Source organism: Macadamia integrifolia, chromosome 5 (genome assembly GCF_013358625.1).
Source record: "Macadamia integrifolia cultivar HAES 741 chromosome 5, SCU_Mint_v3, whole genome shotgun sequence".
NCBI classification, from domain to species: Eukaryota; Viridiplantae; Streptophyta; class Magnoliopsida; order Proteales; family Proteaceae; genus Macadamia; species Macadamia integrifolia.
Genome location: NC_056561.1, coordinates 13,383,194 through 13,398,495, shown reverse-complemented (window position 1 = coordinate 13,398,495; position 15,302 = coordinate 13,383,194). Strand labels below are relative to the sequence as shown.

Below are 15,302 nucleotides of genomic sequence, written 5' to 3'. Positions count from 1 at the left end.
ACAGGTCCACCACCTCTATCCTCTTCCTCCTAGGCACCACAAGCCTCATGGCCTTTTTCTACTGCTTCATTCCCTTGTGTGTTGTTCGTGATGTCCAGATCTATCTCCCAAGGCCTCTCCTTTGCCTTCCCCATGGTTAAATATCTCCATTACAACCACAACTTCACCACTGAGAAAAAGGTTATGTAATCCTCTTCTCTTAAGTTTTTGTTGTCTATTATCAATGTTGTGTTGCAAAATGAAGAGTGAAATTGGACTTTGCATAGTAGATTATTGGGACTCACTTAACCATTTGTAGACGAAGGGACATGTATAACAGGCATTGTTTTGGGTAATTTTGCAATGCCCCTATTAGTCCTGTGTTTACATTAATTGAAGGAAAAAAGATTTCCACCTAGACAATGTCTGTACACCCTGTCACATAGTTTTTTATTATTTTCTCTTTCCACTTCTGACTATGAGAGTGCCATATGGATGATAACGTTTTCTGTGGCATCAATGGTGTGGCATGGGAGATTACACAACATGGGGAACCCCTATCTTATTTAAAATAAACATTATGTGGCTTATTTAGTAAAGTAGAACCTACTATATTTTTTTCAAAATTAAAGGCCCTAAAGTATTAGTCAAGAGATACCTCTCTAGATGGCACATATAGAGAAACTTCCCTCATTAATTATTGTACTTATCCAAATATCATCTTAACCTTTTCTTCACGATATATATAAACGAGTTCTAGACCTAGAGGAGTTTCAGAAGAGGATTGAAGGTTTTGTTGGTACTGCTTGATTGCAGAAAAGGAAAGGGACGAGGGTTGAGTTTATTGACGGGTATGTTATGTTCTACCTTTTATTTTTCCTCATGTTTTTCCTCTATGAAGAAATCACACTTTAAAATATGTTGAATTATTTCTCTCTTAGTACTTGTTCACATTAGGGTTTTCCTTCTATTCTAATGTTATATGTACATTGATTATCTAACCTAATATTCACGGAGATGGGTTTCCTATCGTATAGTCATTGATTTCTTTGGAATTTTTTGAGATTCTTTTGTGATCATAATTTGTTTTACTTCTTCCAACTTCATATGGAATTTTTTTATTCTTTTGTGATCGTACTTTGTTTTACTTCTTCCAATTTAATTAGGGCTTTTACTGAGACATTATCATATAGGAGCTACTTATTACCCTATATCTTCGTCCTCATCAAATTCTTAAGATTCTAAAAGTCATATTTTCATTCACCTTTTGGTTAATTGATTTCTTCTAATTATTCAACATCATAAAATCTTAAATTAAGTCCAATCTTGGTAAGATCTATGAATACTTCATCAATCTATAGTTTTCTTGGTCATAGATTTGTTCATTTTTTTTCTTTCTTTTTATATCCTTTTGCTTAGATGTATGATAGATCTCCAAAATTTCTATCAAATTTAGATGATATGTTTGTGCAATGTGCTTGGTATATATTGGATCTCACATAGTGGAACTTGAGGTTCAACCCCTCTTTAACATCCATCCTATGATATTAGTTACATACTCGCTTCATCAATAGATTAAACTGTAAGAAAGAAAATATGAAAAAAAAAGTTATGGACGATGATATAGTCTATGAAGTTATGCATAATTATTAACTTGATGTTCCATCCTTTTGTGCCTATGGAATTCTCCTCTAGTTAAATCAATCATTGGATGGATGTAGTACTCACTTGGATTAGCACTTGTCAGGTTTCATCTTCATCTCCAATTATGGTCGTCTATGTATACAACTTTTTGTCTTTATTTTCAACAACCAAATAGAGGCAAACTTCAAAATTTTATCAATTCATGCAAAAGTAACGTGGGGGACTTCCTACTGGACCATTGCCTCAAACTGAGATAATCTTCTCACAAAAAATAAACAACACAAAAACAATACAACGCAGCCTTATCCCTACTAAACGGAGTTGGCTATATGGATCCAAGTTAGAAAAAAGAAAGGAAAAAGAGAAGAGAAAATAAAGAGGGGAGAGAGACAGATAGATAGAAGAAACAAAGCACCACAACACCTCTATGACATCACACTTATGGACAATTAGAAACTCGGATCTTTGCCTTCCAAGCAGCTTTGTGATGCCATACTAGGGTCAAGACCTAGCTTTTGCATGTCACTCCTTACCAACTAATCAATGGTCATTTTTGGCTTGCCTCGAGCTCCCAAGCCCTTTTAGTTCTATCCATCTGGATCTGATCACTCCTCCATACTGGAGAATCTAAAGGCCTCCTTTGGACATGTCCAAACCATCTCAATCAATATCTTTAGAGCTTATACTTAATCAGGGCAACTCCCAAGTTAGCTCTTACCCGGTCATTCCTCATTCTATCTCTCAAAGTTTTGCCAAACATCCATCTCAACATTCTCATCTTTGTCATTCCCAACTTATCTATATTATGCTTCTTGAGTGCCAAATATTCCATGCCATACATCATAGCTGGTCTTACGACTGTCCTGTAGAACTTTCCTTTAAGCTTAAGAGGAATATGTCGATCACACAACACTCCAGATGCACCTTTTCACTTCATCCATTCTACTTTGATTTTATGTGAAACATCATCATCTATCTCACATTGAATTTCATAAGCATATGCAAACTTGAAATCTCATATGGGAAGTGAAATTGGCTGGAAGTTATCATGGGGATCGATAGATGATAATATAATGAACATAGCCACTAAATTTTAATGCCAACAACCTATCTTTTAAATATTAATAAGCTTCTAACTTAACGGTTGTGGCCCCTAGTGATGGAAATGCTAAAGGTGAGGGCTCCCTTCTTGCTTTGTGGTTGTATTCATCTGGGATGCCTAGATGTTAATTTTTGTATATTCTTTTTCTTCTTTATTTTAAAAGAATCTAATCTTTCATGAGAAAAAATCTTCTGACTTAAGAATTCAAGCAAAAAAAAAAAAAAGATGTTAGAACTTAATAGAACAAATTAAAATAAGATAAAAAGAAAAAGAAAAAAATAAGAATATATAGAACATATTAAAAAACTAAATATCATATAAAACAAACATCAAATCTAAACTATACTAAAAATTACATAATCATCCCATCAACCAACCTTCATCAAATGTACCTGTTGGTGCAACTAGTGCCCTGCAAAAGCAAGTTATTGGAAACTTAATAATATTATAAATTGAGGACAACCCTTTGGTCCAATTAATACCTCGGATGAACATATATGCACTCACACATATGAGTCAGGTCAGGGACAGTACCTATGAGAACCATAGAAATCATGGATTAGCCCCAAGAGGGTAAGGGGAGTCCAACTCAAGACGTATGTTGATTTAGGCACACTCCCTTGCAAATTGAGCTATACCCATGGGGTTATTAAATGATATAAAACTATTATAGAGAAAATTTGTGTGTATATGTGTGTGTGTGTGTGTGTGTGTGTGTGTGAGAGAGAGAGAGAGAGAGAGAGAGAGAGAGAGAGAGAGATTTTGCTCAACCTGATTTTTCTATTTTCAACCTTAAAAACATCTTCTCTCTCTCTCTCTCTCTGGGTCGGGTCATACCGGGTTGAATAAGAACTATTCAAAGAAAGTAGTGAAGAGCATTAAACACCTCTATGTGAGTGGCCCCACGGAGGTAAGCGTAGTCGAACTTAGAACCACATGCTTCTAGAGATATAGGTCCCTTGCCAACTCAGCTACCCCTAGGATGTCCCTAAAAATATCCTACTATCATAGAAAATTTTAAAAAATTATTATGATGGGGCAGGGGATGCTGCCTTGTACAAAGACCAGCAAACAACATAGAAACCAATAAAAAAACAAGGAATTCAACCCTTCCAAAAAACTAGCTTATAATAAAAACACAGATCATGTAAACCTAAATTATCCTCAATGGTCAGAAAGGTCTCTATGCATTAAGCCACAGTTTAGAAACCAGGTCTGAAAACATGATTCACTCTCCCCTGATATCTATCGCATAGATTAAAATCTTTTGAAGTTGAACACTTTCCAAACTTCCAAGCTTCCATGTTAAATCAGATTTTTGTTTCACTTGATCTCTGACTCATGATATTGCCAAAAGCACCATTAGTAATCATCTTTTTGTCCTTGATATTGTTTAACAATTATTGTGCAATCCTTGTTTAACAATTATTATTTAATTTCTGTCAAGTGTTCATTGTGGAGTTCTTGCCCCATGTGTTGTTGCAGAGGAAGTAAAGACATGGACAAGGATAAAACGAAAACAGAGCCCTACTTTGCACAGGATATTGTCTATAACATCCTCCTTTGGCTACCAATAGCCTCTCTTTACAATGCATCCCTGGTATGCAAGCAGTGGTTCAATATAATTTCTGACCCTAATTTTCGTAGAGCTTACAACCTTAATCAAGGATTCGCCTTGCTACTTCAAGAGCCATCATTGAGATTCTATGAGACTTATCTTATTAGAATGAAAGGAGGATTGCTTTCTAAATTAGAATCAACTCTTCTTCCTATCACTAAAAGGATTGTCAGTTCATGTAAGGAGTTTGCATTAATAAAACCTAAGGTGGAAAAGCCTTGCCTCTGTGTTTTCAACCTTACTACCCAGAAAACCCATTGGCTTCCTCATGGTCCCTTGTCAGTTAGTCATGAATATCTCAACTATTATGGGATTGGGTTTCATCCTACAACTAAAAGATACAAGGTGGTGTGTTTTGGAAGGAGTATTAGAAACAATGGTAGCAGGTGTGAGGTACTGAACCAAGGCTATACAACATGGAGACAAATCGACGAACCTGTTGACAAATATATTCTTCCATGGCCGTGTACAATTTCGATTAATGGGTTTCTTTATTGGTATGGAGATGTTTTCATTGGAACTTCTTACAAGATAATCTCTATGGACTTGGAAAATGATAAGTTTCTTGAGATTCCTATGCCTCACACTTCTAGTCTGCAGCGTCCTCTTTGTGGTTTCGAGCTTCTTGAAATTGAGGGTTGTTTATCCTTGATTGAGTACGAAGAAATGCGCCAAATTAATTTTGAGATTTGGAGTTTGAAGGATATTAATGATGGTACATGGGAAAGAAGATTCAGAGTTAGCTTGGCAACTATAAGACGCAACCCTGTTCTGTCCTTGGATTCTCTCTGGTACATTGGAAGCCTCTACAATGGGAAGTTCTTACTTTTCAAACGGGATAATACCTTGGACTACTTTGTTGTTGATGTGATTAAATGTGAGATAAAGCCAGCGCCTATTGATATCAGGATGAAATAAGCTTGGACTGCTCACTCTATTAACATGTCCTTGTGTGTTCCTTTCTGATTTAATTGAGTCATGAGATATTCAGAGAGAAATGTTAAGCATGAGTGGCTCTTTATTACAATGAGAAACATCTTTTGAGAATCAATAATAAATGACTCAATATATTTAAAATGGTTACCATATTTCATCTTCTGCATATCTTTATCTTATAGCTATTACCTGTGTGCATGTCTTTTAATATTTTCAGGTCTTAGACCTTTCATCTTCTTGTTGAATGGTTCAGCCTACTAGCAATGATTATTTGAATTGTAACTTATGGATAGGCTAAACTGATACAATTAACTACCCTTATGAATCATGTCCTGCCCCAGCCAAATGATTGATATGGTAAACCAAGCCACTGCACATCCCTGTTTTGTGTTATAGAGACTGAGCTGATGAACAGCCAATATAGACAGTTTTTGTGTTGAACACCAACTAGTCTTGATGGTTTTAATTGGTTTACAAAGCTAATTGTTATGATTAAATTTTTTATGACCTCAAAGTCAGGGGTTGAACCATATGCATGTCCACATTGAGAAACCCATGAAGAAAAGCATTATGAACATCCAAATGGCTATTTGGCCAACCACGAGACATGACATGGGAGAGACTGTCTAGATTGTGGTGGGTTTGACCACAAGACTAAAGGTTTCAGTATAATATATATATATATATATATATATATTAATCCAAACATTATCTAAATATCTGTGGGTTGCCCAGATGGTTAGGGTGAATTGGAGATTGTATGTATACTTCCTACCATCCTTATCCAATGTGTGCTATCTTCTCTTGTGTGGTGACAATAGCGTAACACACCTCCAAAACTCTCCAACATAAGAAGTTTGATTTTGTTGTGGTGCCAAGGACTAATACTAAAAAGGGAAAACGAACACTACCTGGTCGTGTGGCTCTTGCGTCCAAATACAAAGGGAGGGCAAATTTTGACGATCCCACCCCAGTGAAATATAGAAAATGCACCCCCTATTAATACCCCTGGAAGCCCCCTCACTGGTCCCTACGCAACTAAGTGCGTTCATAAAACCAGATACATCTCCTCAACTTTGACATTAATGGAACATTGAGGTTTGGCTTTTATCCTTCTTAATAATCAATGGCTTGTGTCAGAGGTAAAAATATTTCACTGTGAGTGATATGCTATCCCCACATCACATCATATAAATTTTTGAATCATGTTAATGTCTTGCATACATCAAATATTTGTGGTAGGATCAGGGTTCTAAGTATTGGTATTGAAATGGTCGGAATATACTAATTTTTTTTTTGCTAATGACAAGTATCCAGGCCTTTGGCCTGACTAGTCCCCCAGGCCCATACTAACCCCACAACAGCATGGACTAGGTCATACCGAGGTTGAATGAGAACCATTCAACTTTCACTGAAAGCAGTAAAGAACGCTAAACACCCCCGTGTGAGTGGCCCAAAGTGTGCCTAGTGGGAGTTAAACTTAGGACGTCCGAGTTTATGGCTCGTATCAAGTTCGTTGTTCACCAGCTGCACTACCCCCTTGGGTTATCGATCAGAATATACTAATATCAGCCTTCGTCAATTGAATCAGGTATTGATATTGAAACAGAGGTAAAATCATAAGAAATTTTTTTATATATATAAAAATAAGGGTAAAACTGACCAATCCAAACTGACTTAGATCGATTCATATTAGTATCGTATCGGTAATAGTAGAGACTGATACCTATCCGATTCCTGAGAACTAAATCACTTGGTAGAAACCCCTCAACCTTGGGTACGGTTTCAAAATTCAGGAATCTAATTTGTGAATTGACCGATTTGGCTCAACATGAACACTACAATGGCCTTGTGCTAGTTTGACGACAAAGCTCATTAATATAATTTTCAAATGGGAAATTATCTAGTACCACCCTTAAAATTGAAAATAACTTGGAGTAACCCCCAAAAATGAAAATAATGTCTACCGCACCCCTAATTTGTAACACCGTTAACTGAAAGTGAGAAATATCCCTTTTACCCTTATACTTAAACTCTAAAAAAGAGCCCATTTTATTCCAAACCATTACATGCTCTCTCTCACCAGGTGCTCAGCCACGACCTTAGCTAAGAGAGTATACAGTTAACAGTAGAAACCCGCAGCTACATTGCTTAAATCTGGAGATTTCGGCATGGCAGCAGCTTGCTTTAGTTGCGATGATGGATAGCCCCCTAGCAGCAGATCTTCCCATAGCTTGTAGCTTGAAGCCCTAACAACAACTGGATTTGAAGGCTTTATAGGAAGCCCTAACAGCAGCTAGAGTGACCCCCATTTCCTGTCTGTAAGCCAAGAACCGAAGGTAAGTGTTGTATAATCTTTCTCAAGTTGTAAACTTTCTGAGCCCATTCATTGACTCGCTTTAAGCATCCACCTTTCTTTGATTTCACCCTCTGGGAAGGGATGCAACCTAGAGGATCAACCCCATTGAAGACAATCTTACGTGCCCCTAGTTTATGGAGTCTCTTCATAAGAAAACAAAGAAAAGAATCTCAAACTATCCATGGTGGGACTTTGTGGTTGGTCTTCTTATAAAGGGAAAGAGTGACTGAGATGATGTTGTAGACCATTACCCTGAGTTGTTGGTAAAAGGTCTAAGAATTCATCTAATGTATACTGTTGGCCATCTGTAGAGTAGGCTAACAGAGCAGTTGTAAGAAATTATTGGCATAGTCATTGCTACCTGAAACACAGGTAATATCTCATTTAGAAAAGTCTCAAATGGTGAAGAGCTTCAAAGGAGAGCAAGTGAGACACTTTATGCATCTGGGAAGACATGAATACTTAATCCAATTAAGTATATGGCATTGTTCAACAACTGTTCTGCTGCCTTCTCTCTAATTTTATTCTGAATTCTACCTTTGGTCTTCTCGAAACAAGTTTAAGACAGTCTTTGAATCTGTGTACACAGAAGGGTAAGTATGTGAACATAAAAACTAGATTAATGGAGGCATTGCTGGTTTGTTCAAGCCAATATTCAAATATTGATAATGAAGGACTTGGTAATTACAAAATAAAGCCCTGTGTCATTGAGAATGCCAGCTCCACCAGATGCATAGTTTACTCCAGTAAGAATTGCATCATTCAACTGGACCATACCCTTGAAGGTCCCTTCAAAAGGGAATTTTCAAAAGGGTAGCTCTGTTTGGGAGCTTGTAGCATTTATCCATGCTTCCTTCAAAACAAGGCAACTCTGTTCTCCATATGTATTGATTGAGTCCATAAGCTTTATTCTTTATTGATGTGTAGTGTTATAGTTTTAATTCTTCTCATATGTAGTGTTGATTTGGATATGTTTTTGTTACAAACCATGTCATTTACCAGTGATAATGACTCCTCCAACTCCAAATGTCCATTAAATTATCGAAATTTAAGATGTGGATGTAATAGGAGGGCATCAATGAAGATTTCTGAGTCTATCTGGAATATGAACAAACTCTACTACTGCTATCCAAAGTTTCCAAGTGGAGGATGTGATTTTTTTTTTATGGTGTTCACCCGTGGAAGGCATTTCTAAAACTGCTACACATGAAACCACAATATATGAAAGTCTTATACAAATGGAAGAACATATGAAGGATGAGCTACAGAAGTTGACTGAAGAATTTCATACTTTGAAGAATAGCTTGAATGTGATGGGTCAGATTGTAATAGTTATTGTTGTTGTCTTTTTCATATATTTGAGTGGGTAAAGCTTGCTAGAAGCTTATAAAGGACATATCAAATTGTAATATTAATGAAAATGTGATTGATTTGGAATTGTTTTGTCTAAATTGTGGAGTGCTCTATTTACTATCACTATTGAGGGAGAAGATGAGTCAAAATTTACTGGAACTTAAATAAACAAGTCTTGCACCAAACTACTACAATACCATCAAAGAGTAAGGCTATGTAATTAAGACCAATGTCAAACACAGAACCACAATACTACAATACCAACAAAGAATAAAGCCATGTAGTCAAGACCAATGTCAAACACATATCATCCAAAAATATGACAACACAAATAAAAAGTCACTCCAAAATCAATTGTTTACACACCAACATGAACTAGACTGCATTGGCTAAAAATTATAACACTGGCTTGTTCCTTATTTTCTACTTCCACCATCTCTTTTGTCATTAGCTCTTTTAGCCTTTATCCATGCTGCCTTCCTAGCCATTATTTCCCTCTGCTTCTCTTTGGCATCCATAACAGAGTCAGCTTGAGAAGCTTAAGATTTGATCACCATTTGGGAGGTTGTAGCTGCGTCCACATCTTCATCCATTTTCTTTCTCTACACATTAGGTCACAAAAAATAATTTTGGTTAAGGCTATTCTAATGAAAAATATAATTTATATAACAATTAGAGATTAAAATGTTTATACCTTGAAACCACCTCTCTTGTTGGTAGATGGTCATAGATGGTCCCTTTCCTTGGTTGAGTGGATCTCTTTGGCAAGTCCTCTTGTTGTGCCCAAACCCTTTGCATATGTCACACTACAATTGATTACCATTTTTCCTCAGCTGTGAAGGTTCTTCTTCACCAAGCTCTCTTTTCCTATTTTTTTTTTCGGTCTATCAGGTGGCCTTTTCAATAGTGGAGGATGCCATACATCAGTACATTCACTACCATCTAGTAAATTCCCTAAATCTACTATTGGGTGGATCATTTCTCTATGTGCCATCTTGTATGTCTCTACTGTGTAGAATGGATCATAGTAAGCTTTCAACATCACCTCTGATATGCTTGATTGATGTTGCAGTATGTTTACATGGAATTCCTGTAGTTTTCCAAACCTTACAACAACAGGTCTTGTTTGTCAAATTAACCACAAACCTTGAATTTCCATCGATGACCTCAAATTCAACATATCCTACTGTGATAGCTTACAAAATCTTACATCTTCCATGACCAAGGCCAACTTCTTCTTAATGCTTGGTGTCACCTTTTCATCTATATCAATAGCTTTTCTATACCTTTTGTCCGGTCTTTTCATCAACTTAGTTGTAAACCCATCAACTAGTATTAGAATAGGCTCATCTCTTAATTCTCCTACCCAGTTGTTGAAAGACTCAGTCATGTTATTGGTAATATGCTCACTTTTTACTCTAAAATCAAAAGCATGTCTACTTCACGTGGCAGGCTTGTTGTTTTTTATTGCTTCACTATTGCACTGTTGCATCTTGTCCATTGCTTTCTTGAAGATGAATTCATTTGGTGCTCTAGCTGCTTTCCAAAACTGGGTCTTCAACAATAGCCCTGGGTATGTGCCCTTGAAATTGTTGTATAAGTGTCTACAACAATTTCTATGATGAGCATAAGAAAAAATCTGAGAAATTGCATCTGCAAGCCCCTACAAAATAGATTATTCAAACTTAATACTCTCTTGTTGAATATAGATAAATGCCATATAAATATAGATTTCTAAAACTAGTCTATTACCTGCTGCTTATCTGACATGAATGTGAGGCTCATATCAAAGTTCTCCACCCCAAGTATTTTTTCTAGGCAATATAGGAAATATGATCAACTTTCTTTGTTTTCCACTTCAACTACCCCGAATGTAATAGGATATAGTCCATCGTTGCCATCCATTGAAATTGCAGCCAAGAGGACTCCACCATTCCTACCTTTGAGATGAAATCCATCTAGACCTATAAAAGATCTACAACCATTCAAAAATCCAATTTTGCAAGCTTTGATGCACACAGAAAGTCTCTTGAATTGTATAGGTTTGGTCAAGTTATGTCTCTCATATGATTGTAGCTTGAAATAGGAAGTAGGGTTAGACCTTCTCAACAAATGATCATATCCAGGCAATTGGGCATATGCACTAACAAAGCTCTCTTCACTCTCTCCTCTTGCCAAACTGCGTGCTTTATAACACTGTAGAGGATGTGCTTCAAAACCATATTGTGTGTGTAAAATTACATGCATAGTCTTCACATTTATATATGGCTCTGATTTCAGCATCGAAGCAAGTTTTCTTGCTATCCACCTACAAGTAACATTCCTATTCATTTTGTAGTTCCACTACTACAAGTGTGTGGTGGACCTATTGTCTTGATCTTGAAGGCAGATTTATCCTTCATAACGGATGCATGTACCCTCTAGTTGCAACCATCCCCATTATATAAAGCAGTTAACCTGGTCTTTTCATTTTTATCCTCAAACTATCAATTCCCTCCTGTATAGCATAAGTCTGAAGGGCAGCTCTAAAGTGATACACATCATAATACACAAAGTTTAGAGCAAACTCAACCCTTGTATCTGCATCATTGTCATAATCTTTGTCATATCCTTTATGATACTCATTAGAGTTGTATTCATATTGAACTCATCACCATCTACATCACTATCAACACCTGGGTTACCATCTACATCACTATATCTCATATTGAACTCAAGGCTGAATCACAATTGTCATCATCGTCAGACTCATTGCCTTCCTCTGACTCTTCATATTCTCTGTCACTGTCATCATTAACTTCACAATCACTGTCTTCATCATCATTAGAAATTACATGATCAGCTTGCATTGGTTGACTATCTTCTTTCTCCTTACCCTTGGCAAAAGCAGTAGTGTTACTCTTAACCCTAGCAACACCAGATGTACTATCATTTCCACCAGCTGAGATACTGGACCTACTGATACTTTTCACATTTTTTCCATCAATGGCTTTTGCATCAACTCTGGTAGCACTTACATTCTCAATGCTTACATTGCCCCTTCCAGTACCAGTAGCACTTGAAGAAGCCTTACCAATAGCTCCACCCCTCCTAATAGTTTGCTTCACAGGTCTACTGGTATTACCACTTGGAGTTGGGGTCACATTGGTCCTTGTTTGGATATTTTCTCTCTTTATTCCTAGACCAGAGTAGCTATTAATGGTGTATACTCTAAAGTACTGTACTTGCTTATATGCAGATTATACACACATACATTGATCACATCCACATCGCCAAATAAAAAAACATAGTAATAACAGACTTCTCATCACCCACATCCATTTCATCCAGATTTGGCAATATACACTTCAACTTGAAGCTTACAATATGACCTACAGGAGTAAACTCTCAGATAATAGTATTATACACATCTGACACCATTTCCAAGTGTGAATAGAAGTCTGGATCTACTAATAGCTCTATAGTCCTCCCACAGTAAGTGTAGTGAATTAGATATCTTTTCTCCATTGCTCACAAATTTCAGAACCACAATCAAAATTGGGAAACTGATCACAAACCTGTTCAAAGAAATGAGAACTTGAAAAACTAAGCTATAATAAAAAGTTGAACATGCATTGTACGTTACATAAGTTATATGAGAAACTACAGGGAAGATTTCACAGCCACAGCATTATAAGAGCATTATGAGAATATTTCAAAGAAAAAAAAATTGACATACAAAAAGCTTTCATAGTCACTTCATAGCAAGCATTGAGCTTTCACAATCACAGCAAGCATTAGTGACTGAAATACCATTCAATAGAGAAACAATAGTGAAGTGAAATACCATTCAATAGAGAAACAATAGTGAGCTTTGGCAAGCCCATCAACAAGTAAAAAACGGCAAGAACATCAAGCATTGTTAAATTTCCAAAAAAAAAAAAAAAAAAAAGAGGGCTTTCAGTAGATTTATACAATGCATACAGCAAGCATTGATAATTTTTTGTTACAATCCATACAGTAAGCATTGAGAATTTTCTATTACAATGCATATAGCAAGCATTGAGAATTTTTCATCACATCAAGCATTGAGAATTTTTCATTCAATGCATACATTCAACAGATTTCAATAGAGGAATTTCTATTTGGACAGAGACCATACATTCAATATATTTCAGCTACCCAAATCCTAGATTCACATTCACATGTGAATGAAAAATGCAGAGACAGAGACAGTGACAGTAACAAAACACAGAGACAGAGGCATTTTAGAGAAAAATCCACCTTGCAAACACATAAGTTTAGGGCTTTCACCTCGCAGGTAAACGGAGCAGAAGCTTCGTTGTCGTTGTGCAGATGCTCCGTCGCCGTCGTACTGAGAAGCTTCCACTTTCCTTTTGTCCTCGAGGGTAAATGGAGCAGAGGTAATGGCTTTCACCTTGCAGAAGAAGTCCGAGCAGAGGTTAGGGCTTTCACTACGTGCTCAGCTTCGTTGTATGGAAGTGCTTCCTCCTTCGTGTAGTCTTTGTAGGTGAACGGAGCAAAGCAGCACAACGGCGACTAGAGGTTAGGGATATCAGAGTAGCAGTTGTCGATTTTGGGAAAGTATTTCCCAAACCCTGCTTTACTAATTGGGGGCATAGGTCATTATAGTGACTTAACATACCCATAAGGGTAGATTGCCCATTAGCGAAAAAATGACTGGCGACATCATCACTTAACGCCTTAAACCTAACAGAATGGGTTTTTTAGATATAATTTTATGAAAGTGAGGGGTTTATTGGACATTATTTTCATTTTTGGAGGTTACTCCAAGTTATTTTCAATTTTAGGGGTGGTACAAAATAATTACCCTTTTCAAATTAACCTATCAAAAAATAAATAAATTCCCAAACTTAGCTTATGGACATTTATATTTCTCTTTTTTTTTTTTTTTCTTTCTTTTAGTGTGTAAATGAAAACACATTTCTAAATCTTAGCATAAGAGATATGAACATTTTTTTATATAAGGAGATACTATCGAATTTTGAAGAAGGTTTTACAAAAAAAAAAAAAAAAAAAAAAAAGGCTCATAAATTACACTTTCAAACTTAGCTTATGAACAAATTAATTAATTACATTTCCTAACTTGATTAGTGAACAACACGTGTCTAAATTGTAGGTTAAGGAGATATGAACAAATTAAATGACAGTTTTATACCATAGGATCATCAACTATATTTCCAAACTAGTCACCCTGTGGCTAGTTTTTACTCAGTCAAGGGAAGAGTGTGCTATTAGCTTTACCTGCCAATCAGGGTTCCCATGGATGGCAACAATGATGGGTAAAAACTAGCCTCAGGGTGTCTAAGATAGTCCCACAACAGTAAGCGAAGAGAAGACCGTGATCCATATAAATATAGGAGTCCTCACTCCCTCATGAGGCCTTTTAAAACCATGAGGGCGACATTAAGCTAGTTCCAACGGGCAGCCCAAAGCGGACAATATTATGAGACGTATTACCTGACCTCATCAGGTATTAAAAAACAAAAAAACAAAAAAACAAAAAAACAAAAAAACAAAAACAAAAAACAAAAAACAAAACAAAAACAAAAAAAAAAAACAATGTGACAAAATCCAAATCAAATTTCTGATTTTTCTAACCTTTTGGGTGAGTATCAACAGGATGAGGTTCCCCACCAATTCTGATAATGTTCTGATATAATCCAATCCTATAGAGTTTTGGTGCCCTTGGAGATAGTTGCTTCCAGTTCATTTCTGGTCATTCATAACAGCCACCATTCCAAAGTCCCAGAATCATGAAAATTCTCCAACATTGAGCTTCACATACACATTCCAATCTTACTTGGTTATCTTAGGAACCTTTTCTACTATATTGATTGCAATCTCTTTCATGGCCATGGACCCCCAACTAGTTTGGGTGGGTCGAGCTGGGTGTTATTGGAAATATTCCAGCCCAAGCCCACCTGTATATTGAATGGGCAAGTGGTCAGCATTCTTGATCCCAACTCACTTGAATCTTAGAAGCAATATCAAACGCTGCTATGACAAATGATACTCATAGCCCACAATGACAACTCCATAATGTAACAGTGACAAATTTTAGAGTCAAATCTTCTTTTTTTTTTGGCTAAGGAAAGGTATCCGGGCCTTCTGCCTGATTAGTCTCACGGGTCCATACTGATCCCACAATCGCATGGACCAGGCCATACCAGGGTTGAATGAAAATCATTCAACCTTCTCCGGAAAACAGTGAAGAACACTAAACACCCCAAGGAAGAAAAAGGAGTCGAACTCAGAACCACACTTCCTGAGGCAAAGTCCTTTGCCAA

At 36.6% G+C, this 15,302-nt stretch overlaps 1 protein-coding gene across 1 annotated transcript; it reads left to right on the top strand.

Moving 5' to 3' along the window:
- Positions 1–716: 716 nt before the first annotated feature.
- LOC122080299 (F-box protein At3g07870-like) lies at positions 717–5,429 on the top strand. The gene is made up of 2 exons (XM_042647254.1): positions 717–830; positions 4,211–5,429. Exon 2 carries the CDS (start codon positions 4,224–4,226, stop codon positions 5,259–5,261), a length of 1,038 nt encoding a protein of 345 aa, XP_042503188.1. The 5' UTR covers positions 717–830; positions 4,211–4,223; the 3' UTR covers positions 5,262–5,429.
- The last annotated feature ends 9,873 nt before the right edge of the window (positions 5,430–15,302 follow it).